Source organism: Saccopteryx leptura, chromosome 2, assembly GCF_036850995.1.
Source record: "Saccopteryx leptura isolate mSacLep1 chromosome 2, mSacLep1_pri_phased_curated, whole genome shotgun sequence".
NCBI lineage: Eukaryota > Metazoa > Chordata > Mammalia > Chiroptera > Emballonuridae > Saccopteryx > Saccopteryx leptura.
The window spans coordinates 342020159-342045821 of NC_089504.1; the positions used below are offsets into that span (position 1 = coordinate 342020159).

General features: G+C 41.4%; 1 protein-coding gene across 1 annotated transcript in view; it reads left to right on the forward strand.

The window, feature by feature from the left end:
- The first annotated feature begins 1877 nt into the window (after positions 1-1877).
- HEATR6 (HEAT repeat containing 6) overlaps positions 1878-25663 on the forward strand; it is a 36283-nt gene continuing 12497 nt past the window's right edge. The window contains exons 1-11 of the mRNA XM_066363893.1: positions 1878-2101; positions 4268-4375; positions 7156-7296; positions 7758-7873; positions 8618-8732; positions 11016-11117; positions 12014-12151; positions 14997-15298; positions 16856-17033; positions 23751-23957; positions 24322-24421. Of these exons, the coding sequence (XP_066219990.1) occupies positions 1883-2101; positions 4268-4375; positions 7156-7296; positions 7758-7873; positions 8618-8732; positions 11016-11117; positions 12014-12151; positions 14997-15298; positions 16856-17033; positions 23751-23957; positions 24322-24421 (1726 nt within the window). The 5' untranslated portion in view covers positions 1878-1882. The remainder of the gene's footprint in view (positions 2102-4267; positions 4376-7155; positions 7297-7757; positions 7874-8617; positions 8733-11015; positions 11118-12013; positions 12152-14996; positions 15299-16855; positions 17034-23750; positions 23958-24321; positions 24422-25663) is intronic.

Genomic DNA, 25663 nt, shown 5'->3' on the forward strand with positions numbered 1-25663 from the left:
CTCACACTGCTTGAGTTATTTGGGCAGGGGTAATGAGGAGGAGCAGAAGGAGAAGGCAGGGGATAGATGACATTTGTTGAGCACTTGCTATACAACAAAGACTTTTTCACAGTTTCCACAAGCATTATCTAATTTATACTTAAAACAACTTTGTCACTATGCTTATTATCATTACCAATTTTACATCTAAGAACACTGAAGTTTAGAGCAATTAAGTAATTTATTCAAAGTCATACAGCAGATAAGTGGCAGGGTCTTAACTATAATCCCAAACAAACTAAGATTAGCCATGCCAAATCAAATCCTTTCCACAGTCTTTCATGCCATCCCCACTATGGTGACAACTAGGCTTCACATTTTTCTAGCCCAATGTGTTGGAATCTCTTATGCACTGTTTTGAATACTCTTCATCTCACACTCCTATTGTAAGTATTGCTACAATCAGTTTATCTGAGGCATCTACCGGCTTAGCACAGGATAAACTTGTACCCTACCACTCCACACCTCTCACTTTTTCCTCAGGGCTTCTTGACTATACAATAAGAGACTCCTGCAGGAACCATCACATACTGATGCATGCTCAACTCAAAAGCATTAGAGAACTCATGCTTGATGGGGCAACACTTGACAATAGAAGTCAAAGGCTTACAGATATGTGGTTACCCCTTCCATTCCTCAAGAGGGGCATTCTAAGAGCATTCAGACAGGCTTCTCAGAAAATCCTAAGGATTGAGCAGTCACTCGCCCCTCGCAATAGCCAACTCAATAGCATATATTTGTATTGATTCTTCTCTCTTACCTGTTCATTCCTCAATAAATCACTCACATGCTGACCTCATCTGAGACTCTGCTTTAAACTCAGACTAAAAAATCAGTGACTGGGTTTCAGCTCCTGATTTTCTTTGGGCAAATGCTTAAATATCACAAATACATACACATACGTAACACAATCATGCACATATCCCCCCAAATAAACAATCATCTACAAGCATAATGATATCTACAAACAAAAAATAAATATTTCTACCCAAAGAAGCCCAAAGTTTTCAGAGAATTATCTCTTCTAAAGCATACACCCAATTTTCATTGCTAAACAGAAGTGCTTTCTTCTCAGGATAAAACATATACATCAGGTGATTTCGAGGTTTTCCTTCAGAGCCATGGGTGAGAATTTGCTTTATATTTGCATAACGCAAAGGTTTTCTGAGGCTGCCCAGATGTAAATTTCAAGGCTTCACCTCTTGGGTGACTGAAAACAGTTCAGTTTTTTAAATGGCAATTTTCTTTTCAAAGCATTTTACTTTTAAGATTTCAAGAAATCTTGGGGGTGTCTGATCTCAACCAGGTCACCACCCTTAAGCAGGTTGTATTTTACATAATTCTGTTTGAACTCCCAAATTACATTCTTGTTAGTGAGGTGTCTCAAGACCCCCAGAATTCATAGCCAGCTGCAAGGAATACTGGGGAATGTAACTTTTATTCAGGGTATTTTTGTGCCTGGGGGAAAAAAATCAGGGTCTTTAATACGATGTACAGAGGAATGAAGAACTAGTAGTTTCTGCCACAGCCATCCACAACAGTCCCTCCCCAATTCCAGCCAGAATCTGGTACTAAACAGGAATGTCCACTCTGCTCAGGAACAAACTTTCTTGGAGGTCAGAGTCTCAGTCAGCCCTCAGGGAGAGATGGGCGAGGAAGAGTCTCCAAGCTAATTTCTGAAGGGTATCTACAGGGCACTAGACTCAGGAACTGTTCCCCAACATCTTGGAACCGTATCTGATTGGATTCTGGGCCAAAGACAGTACGTATAGTATTTCCGGAGCAGGAGCGCGGAGTAAGGAATGCCCCGGAAGTATTTTCCTGGTTGTTCTACGTAAGAAAGATGGCGACCGTGCAAGTCGCTAGCTCCCCGCTGGGCGTTCCGCCACGAGAGGCACCCCTGGAGCTACCCCGAGAGCAAGGCACTGGGTTCCGCCGCCTGTCAGCCAAGCTCTGCGCCCTGCGCCCGGACGACAGCAGCTCCTCCCGCAGCGAGATCCACCTGATTTTAGACCAGCTCATCTCCGAGAACTACAGCGAGGTCGGCGGCGTGGCCCCGGAGGTAGGCGGGGTGCCGGGCGGAGACGGCTCCAAAGCATCTTCTGGTCCCGGCCCCACCCTTCAGGGACCCTCACTGGTATCTCCCGCCTGCCTCTCCCGGCTTTTCTCAGCCCCGCTTCAAACTTTTTAATTTCAGGCTGGTTTGCGCCTTCCTGCCGTGGCACATTCTCTTTGCGATCTGTTGAAGATCCTGCAGCACTTTACACACTTGTACCTTTCAAAACCCAACTTGATGACTTCTGCTCTGAGACAAAGGCAGATGTCATCTCAGATTCCACCCTTTCGTTCCCCCTTCTCTGCCGCTCCACCCCCTGCATCCAGAATACTTTGTATATAAAATTCACTGCTGCTATTTATTGAGCACGGGATACACGGACCGCTTTTCCGTGCATGGTCCAGGAACTTTAGAGCATGAGTGTTATATTAGGTCGATTTTAGTAATAAAAACACTGAGGCTTATAAAAAGCCAGTGTTATATTGCTAGCAAAGGCAGAGCTAGAATTGGAACCTAAATCTGTCACAAAGTCCCTGCCTTTTTCTATTTCTTCAAGCTAGCTCTGCCCTCTGCCACCTCTTAGAAGTACTTTGAGTAAGTTATTCACACACATTGGGCCTGAATTCTTGACTCAATTATAGACTGCCTTCTGGTGCTCACAAGCACCTCAAACTTGACAGTTCCTAAAAATGAGTAGTTATGTCTAGACACACACTGTCCCCGACCTGTCGCACACAGACATGCACAATCTTCCAAGTCACACAGGCACTAACTGGTTCTTGTACTTTATTTCCTTCCAGATCTTATCCAATTCGAATTCTTTGCAATCTATCTCATAAACATGTCTCCGTCCGTCCCCTCTGTATACCCATTGCTAAGCCCTCAGACCAGGTGACTCTTCCTTGGACTGTTACACTTCTCTCCTCTAATTTATTGCCTGCCTCCAGTCCAGCCCTTCTTCAAACCATTTCTTGCTCTGCTACCAGAGTTATCTTTTCTTTAGTGGGAAAAACAACAAGAACAACTGATAGGAAAAGTGAAACTATGATTTGGGAAGATCTTCAATACATATTGGTAAATGGTCAAAGTAAGTTACAGAACAATCCATAGAGTATGAGACCAATAGAAGTTAGGGAGGTTTAAAATTTTATATACATTTACAGATACAAAGAGTTTACAACAGAATAAAAGTTTGTATTACTAGGAAGTAGAGTGGAATTAAGGGAATAGTTGGGGACTTTTGTTTTATTTGTATAATTTGATATTTTGCACCAAAAGTATGTGTGTTTCCAGTTTCCTGTCCTATAATTCCTCCCTTGGTGCCCTGATTGCAGTCATTTACAACTTACTGTTCCTCAAGCACCTATTAGTGTTACTCCCACTAGTATTCCTAGTCTTTGCACCAATTCCCTTTGCTTGCAGTGTCTTTCTGCACCTTGTCTGTCTGCAGATTTTTACTCATCCTTCAAATCATTCTAGAGTCTACTTAAAAATCACTTCCACAAGACCTCCCTAGTTTCCATTTCCCTAGAGTTTGTATTTAATTCTTCCAGCACTTAGTTTACTTTAAATATTTGTGAGTATTTCTTCTCCCTCATTAGATTGTGAGCCTCTGGGGTTCAGAAATATGTTTGTTTACCTTTGGAACACAAAGACCTAGCATACTACCTGGCACATAGTAAGTTCTCAGAACCTTTTTATTTATTATACATCAATGGATAAATGAATAGTTCATTTTTTTTATTTATTTTTTTTTAGAATTCCCTAATTTTACATTAAATTCATACAAGTGTAGTTTCTGATTTTCCCAGTGGCATTGAAAATCTGGTTTGCTACTTTTTGGTATTGTCTTCAGTGTGTACTTTTATATCATGGAAGCCTTTCTTTGGTTATTTAGTTATACTGCCTCTGCATATGTAGAGACTCTGGAGTCTATAGCCTGACAAAAACTGTGTTGATTCTTTTCTCTCTTTTGTAGCACATCCTATTTTTGTGCTGTCACTTCCTACTTTCTGCCTCAAATATCATCGGTCCCCGTTATGAGTGTTAACATTCACTTTTATTTTCCTATTTACCTGTTTTATTTTAGTTTAGATTTTGGTAGTGGGCCAGGGGTGCGGTCTTCATCTGACTAATAGGTCGTTGTCTTTTTTGTTTGTTTGTTTTTGGTAGGATGTCTGTGCTCTTCTTGTCCAAGCTTGCCGAATGGTGCCTCTTAATCAGAACCATCTTATCAGCAAAGTGTCTCAGCTTGTCCACCATTTACTTAACACATTACAGGTAATCATTTATGAAACTTCAGAATTCAGATGATGAACTTTGAGAATAAATAAGTACCTTTGAAATACTCTATCTGTGGAAGGTTTGATAGGCTGATCTTTTGAGAAAGAAAATGCCCACTAAGAATGATGTTAAAACAGTTTTGTTTTGTTTTTGTCAATTATATTTTATACAGTTCTAGAAATTTTTCCATTAGAGGTATTCTAAAGAAACCAATATCATTCAGGTCCCCAGGTTTTAGAATGTTTCTTAGGATATATATTAGACCAAGATATATTTAAGAGTAAATTGAAATAACCCCCTATCCCTTTCCTACCAATATTTTTTTCTCTTTTGCAAAGCTACCATTTTGGTAGCCTACATTTGGTCTTTTATTCATTTTTTTTTTTGTGTGACAGAGACAGAGAGAGGTGGTATAGATAGGGACAGACAGACAGGAAGGGAGAGATATGAGAAGCATCAAGTCTTTGTTGCAGCACCTTAGTTATTCATTGATTGCTTTCTCATATATGCCTTGATCAGGGATTACAGCAGAGCAAGTGACCCCTGGCTCAAGCCAGCTACCTTGGTCTCAAACCAGTGACCTTTGGCTTCAAGCCAGCAAGCTTTGGGCTCAAGTCTATGATCCCACTTTCAAGCCAGTGACCCTGCACTCAAGCCAGATGAGCCCATGCTCAAACGGCGATCTCAGGGTTTCAAAACTGGGTCCTCTACGTCCCAGTCTGACACTCTATCCACTGCGGCACTGTCTGGTCAGGCTACATTTGGTCTTTTTTATTATTCATTTTAGAGAGGAGAGGGAGAGACAGAGAGAGAGAGAAAGGAGAGACAGAGAGAGAGAAGGGGGGAGGGATGAGCTGGAAGCATCAACTCCCATATGTGCCTTGACCAGGCAAGCCCAGGGTTTCGAACCAGCGACCTCAGCATTTCCAGGTTGACGCTTTATCCACTGCGCCACTACAGGTCAGACCTACATTTGGTCTTTATAAAACATGGGAAGTAAGTAGCTTTAGGGCAAGGGAACACTAGATAAAAGTACCCATTTTATTTATATTTATATTAAGATCTGTACTATAAATAGCTCCCTTCTCTCCAGAACCCTTTCCAACTTGCTAAATAAATCGCCTGTCTTTTTAGGAATAAACTATTGATATTAAGGCTGTTTCTATAAGATATTGCATGAGTATATGAATGTAGTTCACACAAAACTTGTCAATTACATTATGTCATTTAGGGTGCTGTTCACTGCAAGAAACAGAAAAGCCAACCCAGAGTAGACGGGTTTTTGTGTGTGTGTGTGTGTGTGTGTGTTTTTAATTATGCCCCAAGGGAGGCAGCTCTAAGAGCACTTAAAATGAGGGGATTACTGGCATCTTTCCCTTCTGTCACCCATGATATATGGGTTATCCTTAGCCTGCATGTCTCAGTCATAAAATGACTGCTTCAATTCCAGGCATCCCGTGCAAAAATAATTAACACCCAGTAAAAGCAAAGGAACTGTTTATTTTGTGTCTTTTGTATTTAAGAATGAAGACATTTGTCCCACAGGCTCTGCAGCAGACCTTCCCTGATATTTGGCTGGGAAGACGTAAGTCATATGAGAACCTCTCTATACCAGTTTGACCAGGGAATAGAGTGACAGTGAGTGGCTTAAATTGGAAGTTTCAGCCTCCACTGCACATTAGAATCACCTGGAGGGCTTAATCTCCTTTGATTACAATGTGCAGCTCAACCCTACCATCAGGGTTTCTCAACCTCGACACTGTGAATATTTTTTATTGGATAATTCTTGGTTGTGGGGCTGTGCTGTGTATTGTAGAATGTTTAGCAGAATCCTTGGCCTCTTCCCACTAGATGCCAATAGCATTTCTCCAGTTGTGACAATCAAAAATGTCTACAGACATTGCCAGATGTTCCCTGGAGGACGTGATTGCCCCTAGTAGAGAACTACTGCCTTAGACTATTTAGGATTTACCCTCAGGTCTCATGTGGGAGAGGTGAGCACCCAAACAAAATCTACTCTGCCAGCCAAAAAGAAGGAAGTGGTAGGTTACCAACAATGTCTGCTGCACGTGGCTCCATTAATGGAATAAGGCTGTGTTCAAGTTTAGAAAATTTTCAGATTGATGTGATAGCTTCCAAATGTTGACTGTTCTCAGGGATGTCATTTTTGTCACACTGGCCGTTAGAATAGTTTCTAATCACCTGTGGCATCTACAGACCTTAACCATCTCTCTAGCATTTGACAACAGTTCATCTCAATTGCCTGTGAGTTGATATTTCAGTTAGCTTAGTCCCAACAAGATTATAAACAAATTTGAGGATAAGGAAATGCCATCTCTTCCTGTTATATTTGACACGTTATGGTGGCGGCATAGTAGCTATTTAGTAGACATTTATTCACACTGTATTTGTTGAGCATTTACTATGTATAAGGCAGTTTAGTTGAATTAAGGAATTTGAGTGGATTGAGTCTTATATATCTGTATGTTTACAGCTGCGAATGTCTGATTAGTTAAAGGAAAAGTTATAAGGACTTTGCCAGGTTCTTCTTTGAGTGGGGAGAGGAAAGGGGAAGAAGCGAACAAGGCCCCGGGGCGAGGAGAGGCCCTGTCCTGCTCAGACTTTCAAGGCCATTTAAAGCTGATCTTTTTGAATCAAAAAAGATGGACACACCACTCTCTTTCTTACATAGCTTAATTCAGATGAGCATTCTTGTCTGAAAGTGACAAAAATATTTTTTTCAAAGTTGGATCATATGTGTACTTTACTTTCTATAGGTGATTGTTGATGAACAGAACCTAGATTTCCTGTTGGCATATACGATTTCTGCTATTCACCAATGCAGTTCCTGGACGCACGTGAAAATTCTTCAAGCCCTGGCAGCTCTGCTTTATGGCAATGGCTCAAAATGTCAAAAGGTAGCTTAAACCGTGTTCTGGTTTGTTTTTTGAAAGGTTAGGAGCACAGATTCTGAACCAATAGGCCTTTGTTCAGGTTTCTGAGTGTTAATTAGATGTGTGGGAGCAACCCTTATTCGACCACTGAGGCTCATTTCCTCATGGGTAAAATAGTTCCTCTGAGGATGAAGCGAGACAGACTTAGAAAGTGCGTGGCAGTTGGTAAGTAGTAACTGTTATTATTTATTATCAATACTCAGCTGTGCAGCCAAGACTCAATACTTTAGCAACTTCGCAGGCTGGCAGTGATGATCCTTACTGATGTCTCTTGGATATCTTTGCCTGCCCATTTGAAAGACTTTACCGAACACCCAGTCTTTTGGTACTTAACTGCTCTGTAGTTAAGAAAATGAAATCTGTCTGAAGAGTAGTATTTTCCAGAAGCTGTTCTTTGACCAACATTGGCTGTTATTTTGTTTTAGTATCTCCCAGACTTGTTAGGCAAGAATGGACTCTTGGTGAACTTGAGCAGCTTGGGTCAGTCTGACCCTGAAGTAAGGAGAGCTGCAGTGCATTGTATGGCAAACTTATGTCTCAGGTATGTGACTGCAGTGAGATTTCCCAGTTGTCGTAGTGTGGGGCCTCTCATGGGCCTTTTGTAGTTGGTTCAGTCTGTCTGAAGCCAGAGCCAATTTAGAAAAATAACCTACTTTGCATTTCCCATGTTCTTTGCTAATATCATTGTAAATTGTTTCTTTTTAATTTTCATATCACTTGTAAAGAAATGAAGGAAAAATAGGCTAGGACCTTATCCCTAAAATATAGTAAAAGTGATATATGTGCAGTATGTCGAGGTTTCGTTTTCTGCTGGTATAAATTCTAACCTTATTCAGTCTTTTAGGATATATTCATATGAATTTAAGCTTTTGTGAGATTTGTCTGTGAAGGCCAATTTCTTCTAAGAAAATGGAACCAATCCCAGATGCCCCATTCTAGATTCATGCAATAGAGAATGAGCAGCACAAACTTGAACTGATGTGTGATAGCTTGTCTTTACGTTGCAGTATCGTCCAGTTACTAGGAAGGCAGGTTCAGCTGTGTGATTCTGACTCAATAAGACAGTCGGCATTATTTCCCTTGCAGAGCTAAATCCTACTCATTTCAGTCTTGTGCCTCCCACAGCAGTAATTAACCAAAGTGCAGAGTTCTCCATAATACAGTTTCATTCAAGGGTATATTCTAACTCCATTAGTCTATATTATTGCTGCTTTTAATTCTTATTTGGTTGCAAGCCCCATTTCAAAGGAGACTGAGTTGGAGTTGCTTCCTCTCTGTGTTTTAGCGTGCCAGGACAGCCGTACTTGGAGGAGCCCTATCAGAGTATTTGCTTCCAAGCTTTCTTGACCGTTTTACAGTCTCCAAAATCACCGGATATGGATGATATCACGTTTTGCATGGTAAGTGGAACTACCACTGATCTGTGAATGTTACAGATGTGTCTAGGAGCAGCAGTGGAACAGAGGCCATTGTCAAAGAGTTTAATTTGGTTGCTGTATTAGTTTTGTCTAGAGATATGGGCATTAATGGAACGTTGATAACCTAAAAAAGACTGAAATCATATCTTTCATATTTAAATTGTAAGAAACTGTTTTTGTTGTGCAATTCTAGGGTTTTTATTTTCTTCTTCCTCTTCTTTTCCAAATGATAGAATGGAAGATAGACTCCCACATGCACCCTGACTGGGATCCACCCGGCAACCCCCATCTGGGGCCAATGCTGGCAACTTTAGTGCCTGAGGCAGAGGCTCTATGGAGCCATCCTCAGCACCTGGGACTGATGCCCTTGAACCAGTTGAGCTATGGCTGCGGGACAGAAAGAGAGAAAGGGAGAGAAGGGAGAAGAAGAGGGGTGGAAAAGCAGATGGTCGCTTCTCTTGTGTGCCCTGAACTGGAATCAAACCCAGGAGATCAACATGCCAGGCTGACATTCTACCACTGAGCCAATCGGCCTGGGCAATTCTAGGTTTTTTTTAAATATTTTTTTCGGCCCTGGCCGGTTAGCTCAGTGGTAGAGCGTTGGCCTGGCGTGCGGGAGTCCCGGGTTCGATTCCCGGCCAGGGCACACAGGAGAGGCGCCCATCTGCTTCTCCACCCCTCCCCCTCTCCTTCCTCTCTGTCTCTCTCTTCCCCTCCCACAGCCAAGGCTCCATTGGAGCAAAGTTTGCCCGGGTGCTGAGGATGGCTCTGTGGCCTCTGCCTCAGGCGCTAGAATGGCTCTGATTGCTGCAGAGCATGCCCCAGATGGGCATGCCAGGTGGATCCCGGTCGGGCACATGCAGGAGTCTGTCTGACTGCCTCCCCGTTTCCAACTTAAGAAAAATACAAAAAAAAAAAAAATTAAAATATTTTTTTCCTCTTCTGATTATAAAAGCAATATAATTTCAGACTAGTGACTGTCTTATAGATGGAAAGGAAAAGAGTGGATTCCACAATATCTGCAATATTTTATTTCTTTTTAAAAATCTGATGCAAATATGACAATTTGTTAATATATTTTAAATTCTGAGTGGCACATTTCAAAAATTACATATCTAAGACGGTGAAGTTCCTTATAGTCCTCTGCTCAGGTATAACCACTGGGAACATTGTTCTACAGACCCCCAGATTTTTTTTCATATACACATTTATATTAAATATGTTGTTTTGGCCTGACTTGTGGTGGCGCAGTGGATAAAGTGTCGACCTGGAACACTGAGGTTGCCGGTTCAAAACCCTGGGCTTGCCCAATTAAGGCACATATGGGAGTTGATGCTTCCTGCTCCTCCCCTCTTCTCTCTCTGTCTCTGTCTCTGTTTCTCTCTCTGTCTCTTTTCTCTAAAATGAATAAATAAATTTAAATAAATAAATAAATATGTTTTGCCGCTTTTTCTCTTTTTTAAGCTTATATCTCTTGCACCTCTTTTCAGCACCTATTGCTGTACCTCATGCTTCTTAACTCCGTAGTTGGAAAATTACTTAACTTCTTGAGCCTTCATGTTTCTCATCTGTAAAATGGGACTAAGGCTATATAACTACTTTGTAGGGGTCTTACGAGGAGTATATGAAATAAAGCATTTAAAGGGCTTGGCAGAATGCCTGCTCTTACTATTGTTGAGTTTTACATACAGGAGAGGGTTAGCTTCATATATAATCATTGTCATAATTGATGGAAATAGAAGTTTTTTTCAGTGTTTCCACTATTTTATGTTTTCTCCATGTGAGGAGTATTTCTTGAGAGCAGGATTCTGGAAATGAGATTACTGAGTCAAAAACGCGATCTTGATCGGCATTGCCCTCCAGAAGCGCGCTCCCAAATACATGTCTTTGCCTTTAAGAGCTGCTGAGATCAGTGCATATCGATTCCCCACTTCTGATCTCTGCTGCCACCTTCCCGTTCCTATCTTATTCTTTCCGCTGAACGGCTCTTCTTTTCCTTACTCACCATTTTTATGTGCCAGTTTATAAATATGTATGATAAGACCACTCTTATTCAATAAGAGCACTCTGTTCTTCTTGAAAATGACTAGCAGTTCATCAGCCCTCTTCTCTGGATCTTCATGTTGTTGTTTTTTTCCCTCCCTGTCTAAAGGCTTTTCATCCTCTGAAGACATTTTCTTATTGATCCTAAGTGGTGCCAGAGAGTTGATTCCTGTGCAATCAAATTTCACTTACCTTTTACCTTGATTTCCTTTTTCCCCCTAGTTGTTACAAAATGCATTAAAAGGTATACAGTCCCTTCTAACTGGTGGGAAGATGAAACTGACACAGACTGAAGAACTTGGAGCTCTCCTGGCTGTGCTGAAGGTAAGGCATTGTCTGCTTAAACCCACATACTCATTATGGTTAGTGTCTTTGCTATTTAAACCCCAGACGTAAGGACCACTTTACATTGTCACTCCAAGGCTAGCCTTAGAGTATTATATTTTAAGACAGAAAAATAAAATGTCCATATACAAACATACTTAAAATTAAGAGTTGAAAATAATAAACCTTGCTTTAGTAAAAGTATCAAAAATTCTAAAATTTCATCAATGTATCTTAATCCAGGAAGAGAGTAGGTATGATCTGTAGATAATTTGCTTTTAGATTATCTTGAAACTATGTATTTGAAAGAACCTGGGCTTCTCCTTGGCTCTTGCCCCATAAGGTAGGAGGCCAATCATGGTGTGTGTCAGTCAGCTGCTGTCCTTTGATCTCTGAGCCTGCTAGTTGGTGGGAAAATCAGGTCAGCCTCTGGGGGCCCAGCTGTCTTCGGTTCAGTCAGAAAATGGTAAGAAACTCTGTGCTGGCCTCAGGTTAAGCTGTGTAAGATCAGTTAGCTTTCTCATGGGTAAAATTTTAATTTTCCCCTGTGCCATCTCTCCTACTCCCAAATAGACAGATATATAGGTGTGGACATAAATAACTTAAATTTTAAAATTATATTTAGATAAAATAATTAGATAAAACTGGATAAATTCTAAAAATTAATAAATAAAAAATAAAATAAAATAAAATAAAGCCAAATCTAACCTGATCTGACCAAATCAGATCTAGATGACATTAAACTCTTCTTCGAGCCTTACATGCTATCTTCTGTTCCTTTTTTATTTCCTTAATAAGCTTCTAAACGTTAATCTATTTTCTGTGTGATCCAGAACATTATGAATAATATTTGATTTATGTTTTTTTGTGCGTGTTTTCTTAATCATCATCCTTAGAAATCCATGTTTCATGGACTCCCCGGAATAAACATAGAGATGCCCACGGTGTTATACCCCACTCTGCTCCCTCAGTATGATGGGCGGCCGCCCGCCAAGTTGCAGCAGTCAGAATCCAGCGCTTCTCGACCAACTATGGTACATTTATGTCTGTTTAGATTTAAGTTGCAGATTGTGTTTAATTGCTTGCTATATGTTTTCTAATTTGCATCACTGCTGTGCCAAAGGTTCACCTTGAGTTTGATTCAGTTTAGGGGTTTTAATACAGAACACTTAAATTCACCACATTGCTAAAAATACCAGTTAGAGCATGCTGTACTTGTAAGATATCTAGTCAGTGAATGGGCATTCACTCTACTTCCAAAGCCAAGCATCCCCATCCTTCAAATGCTCCAGAGCACAGGTCAACAAATTTTTTCTGTGAAAGGATAGCAGGTATATATTCATGTCTCTGTTGCAGTTGACAACTCTGATGTCCTAGTGCAAAAGCAGCCATAGACACTATGTTCATGAATGGGTGTGGCTGTGTCCCAATAAAACTTTACAGAAACAGGTTATGCACGAGGCGGAATTTGGCCTTTGGACTGTAATTTGCCAACTCCTCTCTAATGGATTCCATTAGAACCCGTTTACCCATCAGCTCACTGTCTCCACACTCACCCAATTTTCTAGCCTTTCCAGATAGCTGCTATCTCTTTCATATTTCTGCTAGAGAATCTAGACTATACAGCAGTATATTCTAGAAATGTAACACCTGGTAAAAATGCTTATAATTAAGAATTCTCTAACTCAGTGGTCCCCAACCCCCGGGCCACAGACCGGTACCAGTCCATGGGCCATTTGGTACCGGTCCGCAGAGCAAGAATAAATAACTTACATTATTTCCGTTTTATTTATATTTAAGTCTGAACGATGTTTTATTTTTTTAAAATAGCCAGATTCCCTCTGTTACATCCGTCTAAGACTCTTGACGCGGACGCTTGTCTCTGTCACATGATACATTTATCTGTTCCACCCTAAAGGCCGGTCCGTGAAAATATTTTCTGACATTAAACCAGTCCGTGGCCCAAAAAAGGTTGGGGACCACTGCTCAAAATCATTCACTTATTCAGTATTTCCTGTACCTCTGCCAGATCCCAGACATTATGCTAAAAATTAAAGATACTACTGTTTTTAGGAGTTTGAGGAGAAGGCAAGGATGAATAAATACAATGCAATTTTGTGATTTCTTTCATCAGCACATTCACAGAGTACTTTGGGGACACACTCAGGGTACCTGATTAAATTGAAGAGTAAGAAGGCTTTTAAAAAGATGTGGCTAAACCAACACTCAAGACTGAGTGGTACTGCCTGACCGGGCGGTGGCGCAGTGGATAGAGCGTCAGACTGGGATGTGGTGGACCCAGGTTAAAGACCCCGAGGTCGCCAGTTTGAGCGCTGGCTCATCTGGTTTGAGCAAAAGCTCACCAGCTTGAGCCCAAGATCGCTGGCTCAAGCAAGGGGTCACTCGGTCTGCTGTAGCCCCCCCCCCCCCCCCCCCCCCCCGTTAAGGCGCATATGAGAAATCAATCAATGAACAACTAAGGAACTGCAACGAAGAATTGATGTTTCTCATCTCTCTCCCTTCCTGTCTGTCTGTCCCTATCTGTCCCTCTCTCTGACTCTCTCTGTCTCTGCCAAAAAAAAAAAAAAAAAAAAAAGACCGAGTGGTATTACAGAAAAGGACCTCTTTTTTTTTTTATTTTATTTTTTATTTAAGGGAGCAAAAGATGCATAAATATAAAGAATGAGAGTGCCTGTAGCCCATTTTTAACCAGTAGGTGTAGAATGTAAGCTGTAGAAGGGAGGGGCAAGTATATAGCAGAGGCCAAGTCATAAGGGTCTTATATATGTTAAGGAATTTGGACTTTTATCATATAGATGGTAAAGATTCATTGGAAAATCTTACATAGTAGAGTGAGAAAAGATTTACATTTTATTTTGTTTATTTTTTTTTAGCAAGAGAGAGAAGAGAGAAAGGGAGAGAGATAAGAAACATCAATTTGTAGTTGCGTCTCCTTAGTTCATTGATTACCCCTCATATGTGCCTTGACCAGAGGGCTTCAACCGTTCCAGTGACCCCTTGCTCAAGCTAGCGACCTTGGGCTTCAAATCAGCGACCTCGGGGTTTTGAAGCTAGAACTTCAGTGTCCCAGGTTGACATTCTATCTGCTGTGCCACCACTAGTCAGGCAAGATTTGCATTTTAGAAAAATTACTGTGGTAGCAAGTAAAATGGTGAGAGTCTAGAGTCACATGACTAATCTAAGGTAGAAGTGACAAGGACCTTCTTCCCAAGGTCAGGACTTTAGGAATGCAGAGGAGGGCACAGATTCCAAAGATTTTTGGATGTCAGAAAGAAAGAAGTAGAAGAAAAGAAACTAGCTTTTACTTAATATCTATACCTCCAAAGCACCAAAACCCGAAAACATGCATTGTATCTAATGGATTAATGTCTCTCCTATGCCTGTAGAGTGGAATTTACTATAACTCTTATTTGGGAGAACTGAGGAAGTAGTCACTCAAGTCATTTTCTATAGACGTTGAATTCACTTGCAGAACGTTAGTTGAGAATGCTGAATGCTTTCACAACAACCTGCAGAACAGGTGCTATTAGTCTTAGAGGTGATGAAGGTCAAACTCAGAGAGGCAAGTGATTTGCCCAGGGTCACATAGATGGGCTTTAAACCCAGGTCACAAATTTTGCTGTCCCTCATTTTTCATACCTTCCTTCTTATAATCCTGTAGGGTGTGTCTAAACACTTAGCATAGTGACTGATGCATGGGGTGTTAAATAAGTGTCACTTCTTCACTTTTCTTCTTACTTTCAACTACATGTTGGGGACATACTTGGTAAATAACAAAAGATAAAGTGCCACTGATTCCATTACAAGCTGTTTTGAAATCACTATCATATATATGTTTTCATTTGCTCCTACCAGCAGAATAAAAAGAAAAAATTAAAAATAAAACCAAAGAAAATCCAGCAAGGAGAGGAGGATGAGGAGGAAGAATCCAGTGGGGAAAGAGAAGCAGCCCCGGTCACTGGCTTGGGCAGACTGAGCCTGCGCGGAGGGGGCACGCCGCATCCCTCTTCCCCCGGGGCCCAGAGCTTGACCTTAAACGGGAGTGGGGCCGCAAGGAGAGGGCGCGTGTCCTCCGCCTCCTGCTCTCCCAACTGGAAGAGGGCCAGCAGTAGTGACTCGGACTATTCTGATGCTGAAGGAGGCATGCAGAATAAAATGAGGTAACAGTATTTTGTTATATTTTTATGCCTCTTATTCTAAGTTGCATGTAAGTTTTCATCACTTCGCTTAAAACTGACTGCTGCATGTGCTTTAACTTGAAGATTCTCATTTATTTGGGACTTGGCATTACTCTGCATTTTGCTTCGTTCTCCTGATCTGCCTTTGTATATGTGGTTTCTCTGCCTGGAATATTCCTTCTTTTTTTTTTTTTTTTGTATTTTTCTGAAGCCAGAAACGGGGAGGCAGTCAGACAGACTCCCGCATGCGCCCGACCGGGAACCACCAGGGGGCGATGCTCTGCCCATCCAGGGGGTCGCTCTGCTGCAACCAGAGCCATTCTAGTGCCTGAGGCAGAGGCCACAGAGCCATCCTCAGCGCCCGGGGCCAACTTTGCTCCAATGGAGCCTTGGCTGTGGGAGGGGAAGAGAGAGACAGAGAGGAAGGAGAGGGGGAGGGGTGGAGAAGCAGATGGGCGCTTCTCCTGTGTGCCCTGGCCGGGAATCGAACCCAGGACTCCTGCATGCCAGGCCGACGCTCTACCACTGAGCCAACCGGCCAGGGCCTTTTTTTTTTTTTTTTTTTTTTGCTTTTTTGCCATATTAACCACTAGTTAGCAGTTATATTCTCTGAGAAGCCTTTTCTAAGCCCCCCCCTTTCTGGTTTGGGTACCCTGCTGTGTGACCCTGTTAATTATCTCTGCCTTAGTGTCAATAATGACGTGTTACTATAGTTATCTTTTCAACTCAGTCTATGCCATTAATAAGCTGGTCAGGGGCAGGGGATGGGTTAGTGTCCGCCAGCCTCGGCACAGTGCCGGGCACACGGGAGAGGACGCTCAGTGCGTGTTGTGGGATGAGTGGGTACTCCTCAGTGCCTCAGCTAACACGAGTTTCCTGACATCACAATGCTGCCCTTTTACAGTATTTTTTTTCTCTATTTTTTTTTAACTGTCAGCTATATTGTGTTATATAAACAAATTGCTTTAGTGTGTGTTAATTGTATTTTGAAAAATAATTTTTTTAATATGTTGGCGTGTTTAGGACTTACTCAGGATGTTTAATTTCTTTCTTTTTTTTTTTTTTTTTGTATTTTTCTGAAGTTGGAAATGGGGAGGCAGTCAGACTTCTGCATGCGCCCAACCAGGATCCACCTGGCACGCCCACCAAGGGGCAATGCTCTGCCCATCTTGGGGCAATGCTCTGTTGTAACTAGAGCCATTCTAGCACCTGAGGCAGAGGCCACAGAACCATCCTCAGCGCCCGGGCCAACCCTGCTCCAATGAGCCTTGGCTGTGGGAGGGGAAGAGAGAGACAGAGAGGAAGGAGAGGGGGAGGGGTGCAGAAGCAGATGGGCGTTTCTCCTGTGTGCCCCAGCTGGGAATTGAACCTGGGACTCCTGCACACCAGGCCGACACTCTACCACTGAGCCAACCGGCCAAGACCAGAATGTTTAATTTCTTAATGTATCATTTGAGTATGGAGAATAAATAGTATTTCATGCTTATAGTTTTAGAAACTATTAAATCCTTTTTTCTTTTTTTCTCTTGGTTGTTCAAGGTCTTACCAAGCCAGAGTTCGCCAAGGAGCATTAGCTTGTTTTCTTTATACTATAAAATCAATAGAAAAAAAAGTTCTTTATGGCTACTGGTCAGCCTTTGTGTCTGATACACCCGAACTTGGAAGCCCACAGTCTGTTTCCTTGATGACTCTTACATTAAAAGATCCTTCCCCAAAGGTAAGAGCATTTAGATTCTAAGGTTATCCTAAAAAGAAAAAATTTACAAGTCTTTGTTGTTTCCTGTGTCCTATCCAGTCTCCACTGAACACAGTTCTTACCAATACCAACTTAGGTCCTAACTTGAGAACCACTAGATGTGCAGGAGAATAGGAAATGGGCTAATGTGAATCACAGGTGGAAGGAGAGCCTCCCGAGGTCCCTTCCTGCCCCAGGGCCTGCTGGAAGCCAAGCACGGGTACTGCGTCAGTGACCCCTTTATGCTGTGCTGAGCAGCTTTGCTTTCTCTTTTAGGAAAATGTTGATTGCCATAGTAATTATAATAGGAAGAAATTAAAAATGGCTTAAATACTCAGTGGAATACCATACTTATTGTCAAGTACATAATGGTTATGAAGGATGAGTGAGGTATAGAAAATGCTTTTGTTTTATAAAAGTACAGAATGTAGCATTATATGATTCCCAACAATGTTTTTTTCTTTCACCATTTCCATATTTTTCAAATCACATATAATAAATATTCACATAGTTTAATGAGAAAACCTTTTTTTTTTTTTTTTGTAGTTTTCTGAAGCTGGAAACGGGGAGAGATAGTCAGACAGACTCTCGCATGCGCCCAACCAACTGGGATCCACCCGGCACGCCCACCAGGGGCGATGCTCTGCCCACCAGGGGGCGATGCTCTGCCCCTCCAGGGCGTCGCTCTGCCGAGACCAGAGCCACTCTAGCGCCTGGGGCAGAGGCCAAGGAGCCATCCCCAGCACCCGGGCCATCTTTGCTCCAATGGAGCCTTGGCTGCGGGAGGGGAAGAGAGAGACAGAGAGGAAGGAGGGCGGGGTGGAGAAGCAAATGGGCGCCTCTCCTGTGTGCCCTGGCCGGGAATTGAACCCGGGTCCCCCGCTCGCCAGGCCGACGCTCTACCGCTGAGCCAACCGGCCAGGGCCGAGAACCTTTTTTAAATTTTTTTTTTTAAGTGAGAGGAGGGGAGATAGTGAGATAGACTCCCACATGCGCCCTGACCAAGGTATACCTGGCAACCCCATCTAGGGCCAATGCTCGAATAAACTGAATTATTTTTAGCGCCTGAGGCTGCTGCTCGGACCAACTGAGTTTTCCTCAGCACCTGGGGCCGATGCTCGAACCAACCGAGCCACTGGCTGCAGGAGGGGAAGAGGGAGAGAAGGGGGAGAGGGTGGAGGAGAAAAGCAGATGGTCACTTCCCCTGTGTGCCCTTATGGGATATCAAATTTGGGGTGTCCATATGCCGGGTTAATGCTCTAACTACTGAGAAACCAGCCAGGGCCTGTTTTTCAAAAAGAAGAAAAAGTAGCCCTGACTGGGTACTCAGTTGGCTAGAGCATTATCCCAATATGCCAAAGTTGTGAGTTCAATCCCTGATCAGGGCTTGTACAAGAATCAACCAAAGAATGCATGAATAAGTGGAACAACAAATCATTGTCTCTCTCTCTCTCTCTCTCTCTTTCTCTTTCCCTTCTAAAAGATCAATAAAATTTTTTTTTAATTAAGAAGAAAAAATAACTTGGCAGTGATAGGTAGCTACATCAGGGTAGCTATGGCTGATCACATATTTTCCTATTCTTAGATATGTTAACTCCTCTCCAAAAGTTAACCTCTTACCCAAGTAAGGAAAATAGTCTATTTGATTCCCCTTACAATAATGAATATTAAAAGTCACGCTGAGTGGTATCTGGGTGTCCTCAGGTTGCTAACTGCCCTCTCAAAGTGAGTTGCTTTAATTACCTTAAAAATAAGAAGGGCTAGCCTGACCAGGCGGTGGTGCAGTGGACAGAGCATCGGACTGGGATGCCGAGGACCCAGGTTCGAGACCCCGAGCTCGCCAGCTTGAGCACGGGCTCATCTGGTTTGAGCAAAGCTCACCAGCTTGGACCCAAGGTCGCTGGCTTGAGCAAGGGATTACTCGGTCTGCTGAAGGCCCACAGTCAAGGCACATATGAGAAAGCAATCAATGAACAACTAAGGTGTCGCAATGCGCAACAAAAAGCTAATGATTGATGCTTCTCATCTCTCCATTCCTGTCTGCCTGTCCCTGTCTATCCCTCTCTCTGACTCTCTCTGTCTCTGTAAAAAGAAAAAGAAGGGCTAGCAATTCACAATACATTTGAACTACCTTAAATAACTAATTACCACCTAAGAAAACTTCTAAGTGACCCTTTAAAAACTTTTTACAGGTTAAGAAAAATAAACTAGCTTAAGTTATACACACAAAAAAATGCCTCATTACCCAAGCCATGTAAAGCACCTGCACTATAGCTAAGGGGATGTGGGACGTGTGAGTTTGGGATATGAATACAGAGAAGTTATAAGGTCATATCTGATGAAATTAGGTTGAAATAATTTTCATGATGTTTATAGCTTTCTATTTTTAAATTGTTTACATTTGACTTAGAGTGCCATGAGAAAGTTTACATATTACAAAATGGCGCTTTTAGATACATTCTTGCTGTTTTAACTTCAGTGAATACAAGAAATGTGATAAATAAACAAAATATAGAACTTCCTTCTGAAAGATGCCCTAGGTCCAGTATAAAAGCCACATGACGGTCCTGGAGAAATGGAAAACCATTCATCATTCTTTCTTTTTTTTTCTTCTTTTTCTAAGTGAGAGGAGGGGAGATAGAGAGACAGACTCCCATATGCTCTCCGACCTAGATCCACCTGTCAGCCCTCATCTGGGGCTGATGCTCTGCCCATCTAGGGCCATGTTCTCAACCGAGCTATTTTTAGTACCTGAGGTGGAGGCTCCACGGAGCCATCCACAGCATCCGGGGCTGATGTGCTTGAGCCAATCAAGCCATGGCTACAGAAGGGGAAAAGAGAAAGAAGGGGGAGGGATGGAGAAGCCAATGGTTGCTTCTCATGTGTGCCCTGACTGGGAATCAAACTTGGAACATCCACACACCAGGGCAATGCTCTACCACTGAGCCAACCGACCAGGGCCCCAGTCATCATTCTTAAAGAGGATTTTAAAAAGATCAAAATAATGATTAAAAATTGTCAGTTTAATGTGATGATAAGTGACATGATTATACTCAATAGATTTTTAGTGATATTAAATTTAGAAGGGTGTAAATGTTTCGATTATTGTACAGATGAGGCTTGGAGCACACCTCTGCAAACTCCACAGTGTAATTGATTGTGCGCCAGGACACGTGCTAGAAGAAAGTGCTTTGGTCGATGATGCCAATGTGAGGGACTTTTCATATAGACTTCTAGAAAGTAATGTGCAAAAACTTAAAAGCACTCGTTCATATAATTGAAATGGAACAGCATTCTGGATTGATCAGAGCTGGATTAAAAGGCACAGCCACATGTAGAGGCCTCTGAGTGGTCCTTTTCTTGGGTGCTCATTAGAGTATAGAGTTGGATAACTGAAGCTTCTCTTAGCTGGGATGAAATGTGACAAGACAACGATAGTGTATGATATCTGTGTTGAAGTGCACAATGATGATAATTTGAGTTCAGGGCAGCTCTGATACAGGCTATGGTAGATTCAACAGGAAGCACAATTTTCACTGATATACTGAGAAATTTTCCAAAGGGCAATGGACAGAAGGAAAAATGACTCTTCCATTCAGGACCCCAACAGTGACAGAATGCTTTCAGGAAATTGGAATATGAAATTCTCAGATAGTTCACTGGAAAGAAGAAAACTTAGAAATTTCCTTTAGGATTTGGCAGTATGGGAAATTGTCACATTTACATGTTGGAAGTGTGCTTCAGGAAGGACATCCGAGGTTTCCAGGCAGGACAGAACCATCAGTAAAATAACACAGCTAATGTAAGAATTTCTTCCAAAGGATTTCCTCGGGTGTTACAGAGGGAGATTATGTAGCCATATCAACAAGACTTGATCTAAGGAACAAACTGTGGGGCAGGCCTTCCTTTTGGTACCTTGAGAATTATACTGATTTTCAAGTTCCGTGATGATTATTTCTCTTTTAGAGAGTTATGAAATGTGGAAACAAATCAAAATCTAGATGATAGGTAGCATCAATAGGAAAGAATAGAGTTGAAATTTTTAGCTGTCATGGAATGGTAGGTAATCAGGCTTTCTCTTATGGGCAGCCAAGAGCAGATGACCTTTGCTTGGATGTCTCCAAATCTAGAGACCTGGACATAGTCTTCAAGTGCCTCCACCGAAAAGGCAACCAGCTTTGGGAGTGTCAGCCAGTGGAATTAACCCTGAACATGTGTGAAGAGTAGTCAGTACTCGGACAAAGCCGAGGAAGAGAACAGCCAGGTGCCCTACGCTGAAACCTCTGTGATACCCACTCCCGGCAGGGACTTCATCACCCTCCCAGAATTATCCTGAGACTGAACATACATAAAAAAAGGAAAACATAAGAATAGACTAAGCTACCTTAGCAGACATTTCTGCCACATTCTTAAGTAGCAGAAAAGGAAAGAGGCTTTTCTGTTTCATTACCTTTGAAACCCCTTCATGTCCAAGGCACTGAAACTACCCTCTGGTGAAACTGAGCACACTGGTGTTTGTAAGATTGAAAAGTCTTTCATCCATCACTGTGAATGTCTAGACAATACAGACAACATCATGAGCTCTCGAGCCACACCTCCACTGGTTTACTTGCACATCAGTAATGTCTGCTGGAAGGGCTTATTAGAACTGGCAAACAGTATATTAAATATTGATATAAGAATAAATGAACAGAACTTGAACCAGATTCACTGTCATAAATAGCAGTTTTATAACAAAAGATATATTAAACAGGGTTTAAAAGAGATTAAATCAAAACTATGAGAAGTATAATTCGATGTAGTGTCACATTTCTATATAGATTTTATACCTCAGTGGTGGAAAATAACCAATTTCAGTGACATTTATTTTGTTTTTGTCTGTGACAGTCATGGGTGCTTTTTCCTTCTGAGGGTACCAAAGTTCAAGTTAATTGGATTGAAAATGTTTGATTTTCAAGCATCAGTTTCTTTCCACAAGTTAGTTTTAAATTTTTTTGGTTTGTGCGCTGTTAGAATTGTGATTTTTTTTAAATTGCCTTCTGAAGAAATGGAGGTTTAGCATAATGTATGTACCTTTTTCAGTTCCAACCATTCAGTCATCTAATCAAGGGGTTGGCACACTAGCCTGTGGGGCAGATATGGCCCATTAACTGCTTTCTATGATACATGAGCTAAGAGTGGTTTTCATGCTTTTAAATAGTTTTTAAAAAATCAAAGAATAATAATAGTTCATGGCCTATGAGAGTTATACGAAGTTCTCATTCCATTGTCCATAAGTAATATTTCATTGGAACACTGTCACATTTTTTTTCCTTTATATAGAACCTGTGCTACCTTGCAGAGTTGAGCAGCTGCTCCGGAGACTCTGTGGTCTACAAAGTCTTAAATACAAAACATGTACTACTGGCCCTCTACCGGAGAAGGTTGCCAACCTCCAATCTAAGTTCTTGTATCAACGGACTTGAGCACAAACCCACTAGCTAGCTCTCTCGCTCTCTCTCTCTCTCTCTCTCCCCCCCCCTCCTTCTTTCACACACACGTACACAACCCTTCCAAATACATTATCAACATCCTAATTTGTGATTATGCTTAATTCCAAAGGATCACACTCTTATACTACATATTTGTCCTCAAAGTAGTAGTTTATGATTCCACTCTACAGAAGGCGTGGAGGAGTTATTCTTTGGTTACTTGGAGATAATCTAGTTGAAAGTTTCCTGGAAAATCTTTTCACATGAAATTCAGATATACTTCATGTTGAGTAAATATTTAAGATTAGATACTAAAATTATGTTTCCCTGCTTTAAAAATATCTGACAAAGTTTAATTGCCATTTGTGAGTGAGCTGGCTAAGGAGTGTACACTATTATTTCATATTACTAGTCTTGCACTTATCACTTAACATTTCATTTTGGTTAAATGGACTTTCTTTTGATTTTTTTTCTTTTCTGACTTGTAATACTGCAAAGTCATCACAGTATCAATTAAGTGATCTAATCTTATAAAGAAAATGCACTGATGCAGTGACACTTCCAGGCAGATACAGCAGTCCTTTAACAAAGGTGCACGTGTTTGCTCTCTGGCCGTAAGGTTGTATGCAGTGGTCCTCTTTTCTTTGATTATCAAGGACTCTCACTGCTGGCATCGTTATCCTGCACCTAAGGATAAGGATGTTTGTAAAAATTTACATCACAAATGGGGCCTGCCACGTTGAAGTTGTAGTTTCTAATACCTTATCTATAATAATTGACATCGAGCGCTCATAGAGGTGCTTCCAGATAGACTATAAACCAGAATGTCCTCAGGAACTTGGATGTGAAACAGACTCTAGACGTGTGTGTTTTTTTTCTACATCATAGGCTGGTCTCTCTTTTCAGTTGGTCTTATGCTTGAGTAAACTAGGCTCTAACCTTTGTTATTCTCATGCTCATGATTTCAGGGTTTTGTACTCAATGTAGCTTAGACTTCTCCTTACCATAAGAAAACCTAACAGCTGTATGGTTCAAGATCTTTGTTTTACCTGTGGGGTGCAAGTGGCCCAGTTCATGGCTACTTTTAGGACCTGATAGATAATCCCATTGCCTTTATTCTAATTTAAATGATCCTAAAAAACTTTGAAAATTGAAAATGTGTGTAGGAAGAAGGGGATCCGACTTTCTGATTTTTAGTAAACTGATGTGAATCATCCTGAAATTTCAGACGCGTGCCTGTGCTTTGCAAGTGTTATCTGCCATCTTGGAAGGCTCAAAGCAGTTTCTTTCTGTTGCTGAAGATACCAGTGACCACAGAAGGGCTTTTACGCCCTTCTCGGTAATGATTGCTTCCAGCATCAGAGAGTTGCACAGATGTCTTTTGTTGGCTTTGGTGGCTGAATCAGACTCACAGACCCTTATTCAGATAATTAAGGTAAATGTGCCAAGTTCTCTGTTTCAATTTTGTATAAAGTTGTACATTGCTGAAAAGTAACTTGACTTAATATAATAACTAAGTAGTAATTTTATTTAAAGATATCCTATTTGTACCTACTTGTTTGATCTTACCTCCCATTTCTGTATGTCCAAATCCATTTCAAAAAAAAGTACTCCTTTACTTTTAGTTTTAAGTTGTACCAATGAGAAAACTATTGCTATCCCCCCCCCAAAAGACAGAAAAGAAAAAGTGATTTTCAAATAAGTAGTGTGAAGACCTTCCTTTTAAAATTGAACACTAAAATTTTGTCTTTGTTATGGCTTAATCAGGCCCGTTGATGAGCTGTTCTTGTCCTTTGCAGTGCCTTGCAAATTTGGTGTCAAACTCACCTTATAACCGCCTGAAACTCAGCCTGCTGACCAAAGTCTGGAACCAAATAAAGCCTTATATCCTCCACAAAGGTGAGTGGTAGTTTAAAACTATCTGCTTCTGTATGTCACTCAAATCTAGATTATTAGTTTAAAAATATTCAAAGCAATTGTTTAGCTCTACTTTCTGCAAGTTTTCAGGAGATTCATACATTGCTAGAACTCCACTTTTGATCCCTGAAGCACCAATGGCAGGAAGTGAGCTGGAAAATTAATTGTAAAGTTTAATGCCTCTTTGATATGTTAGTGCAATAAACAGCGTATCCCTTAGATTGAGTCAAGTGCAAGGGATCCCCTCTAGTACACAATAGTTATATCCTTGAGTCACAAGTAGAGTATGAATGGACAGTCAGATAGACAGACTTCCTTTCTGGAAAGAAAAACTGGAATATAAAATCTAACTTCTTTGCCTGACTGATGGTGGAACATGGTTAGAGCAATTGACCTGGATCGCTGAGGACTCAGATTCGAAACCCCAAAGTCATGGGCTTGAGTGTGGGCTCATCAGGTTTGAGTGCGAGATAATTGACATGATGACCCCAGGGATGCTGGTTTGAAGCCCAAGGTTGCTGGTTGAGCCCAAGGCTTGAAAAAGGAATACTGGCTCAATTTGAGCCCCCTCCCCATCAAGGAGGGAACTAAAATGACACTTGTAGGAGAAACAATTAGTGAACTAAAATGACACAGCTACACCTTGATGCTTCTCATCTCTCTCCCTTCCTCCCTCACTCTCTTTCTCTGAAGGAAAAAAGGATTATACCAACCTCATAAGACTTGGATGAGTCTTAACTGAGATAATGCCCTGTAAACTGGGTTTAATTCACTCCTTATACCAATGTGTAAAATGGGACCCCGAAAGATAAATCGTGCTTTAAGGTGTCTCATCACATTAGTGATGAGTAAGACTAACACATCCTGGCTCCGTCCGCTGCTTGTCCCACCCACCAGCTTTGCTTTGTGAGCCGAGGGTAGGGTACCCCGTCTCTGAGGGCCCTTTCAAGTGTCTGGCTCTGTCCTCCATCAACTTTTCACTGTCAAAATGTTCAAACCCACAGAAAATTTGAAAGAAGAGTACATTGAACATCTGCATACCTCTTCTTAGACTTAACAGTTATTAATATTTGTCATATTTGCTTTCTGTGTCTCTTCCTTCCTGCAATGTGTATCTGTGTGTGTATGTATGTGTAGATATATATATATATCTACACATACATACACACATATGTGTGTATATGTGTATTTTTGTTTGTGTATATATATTTCTATAGACTTTTT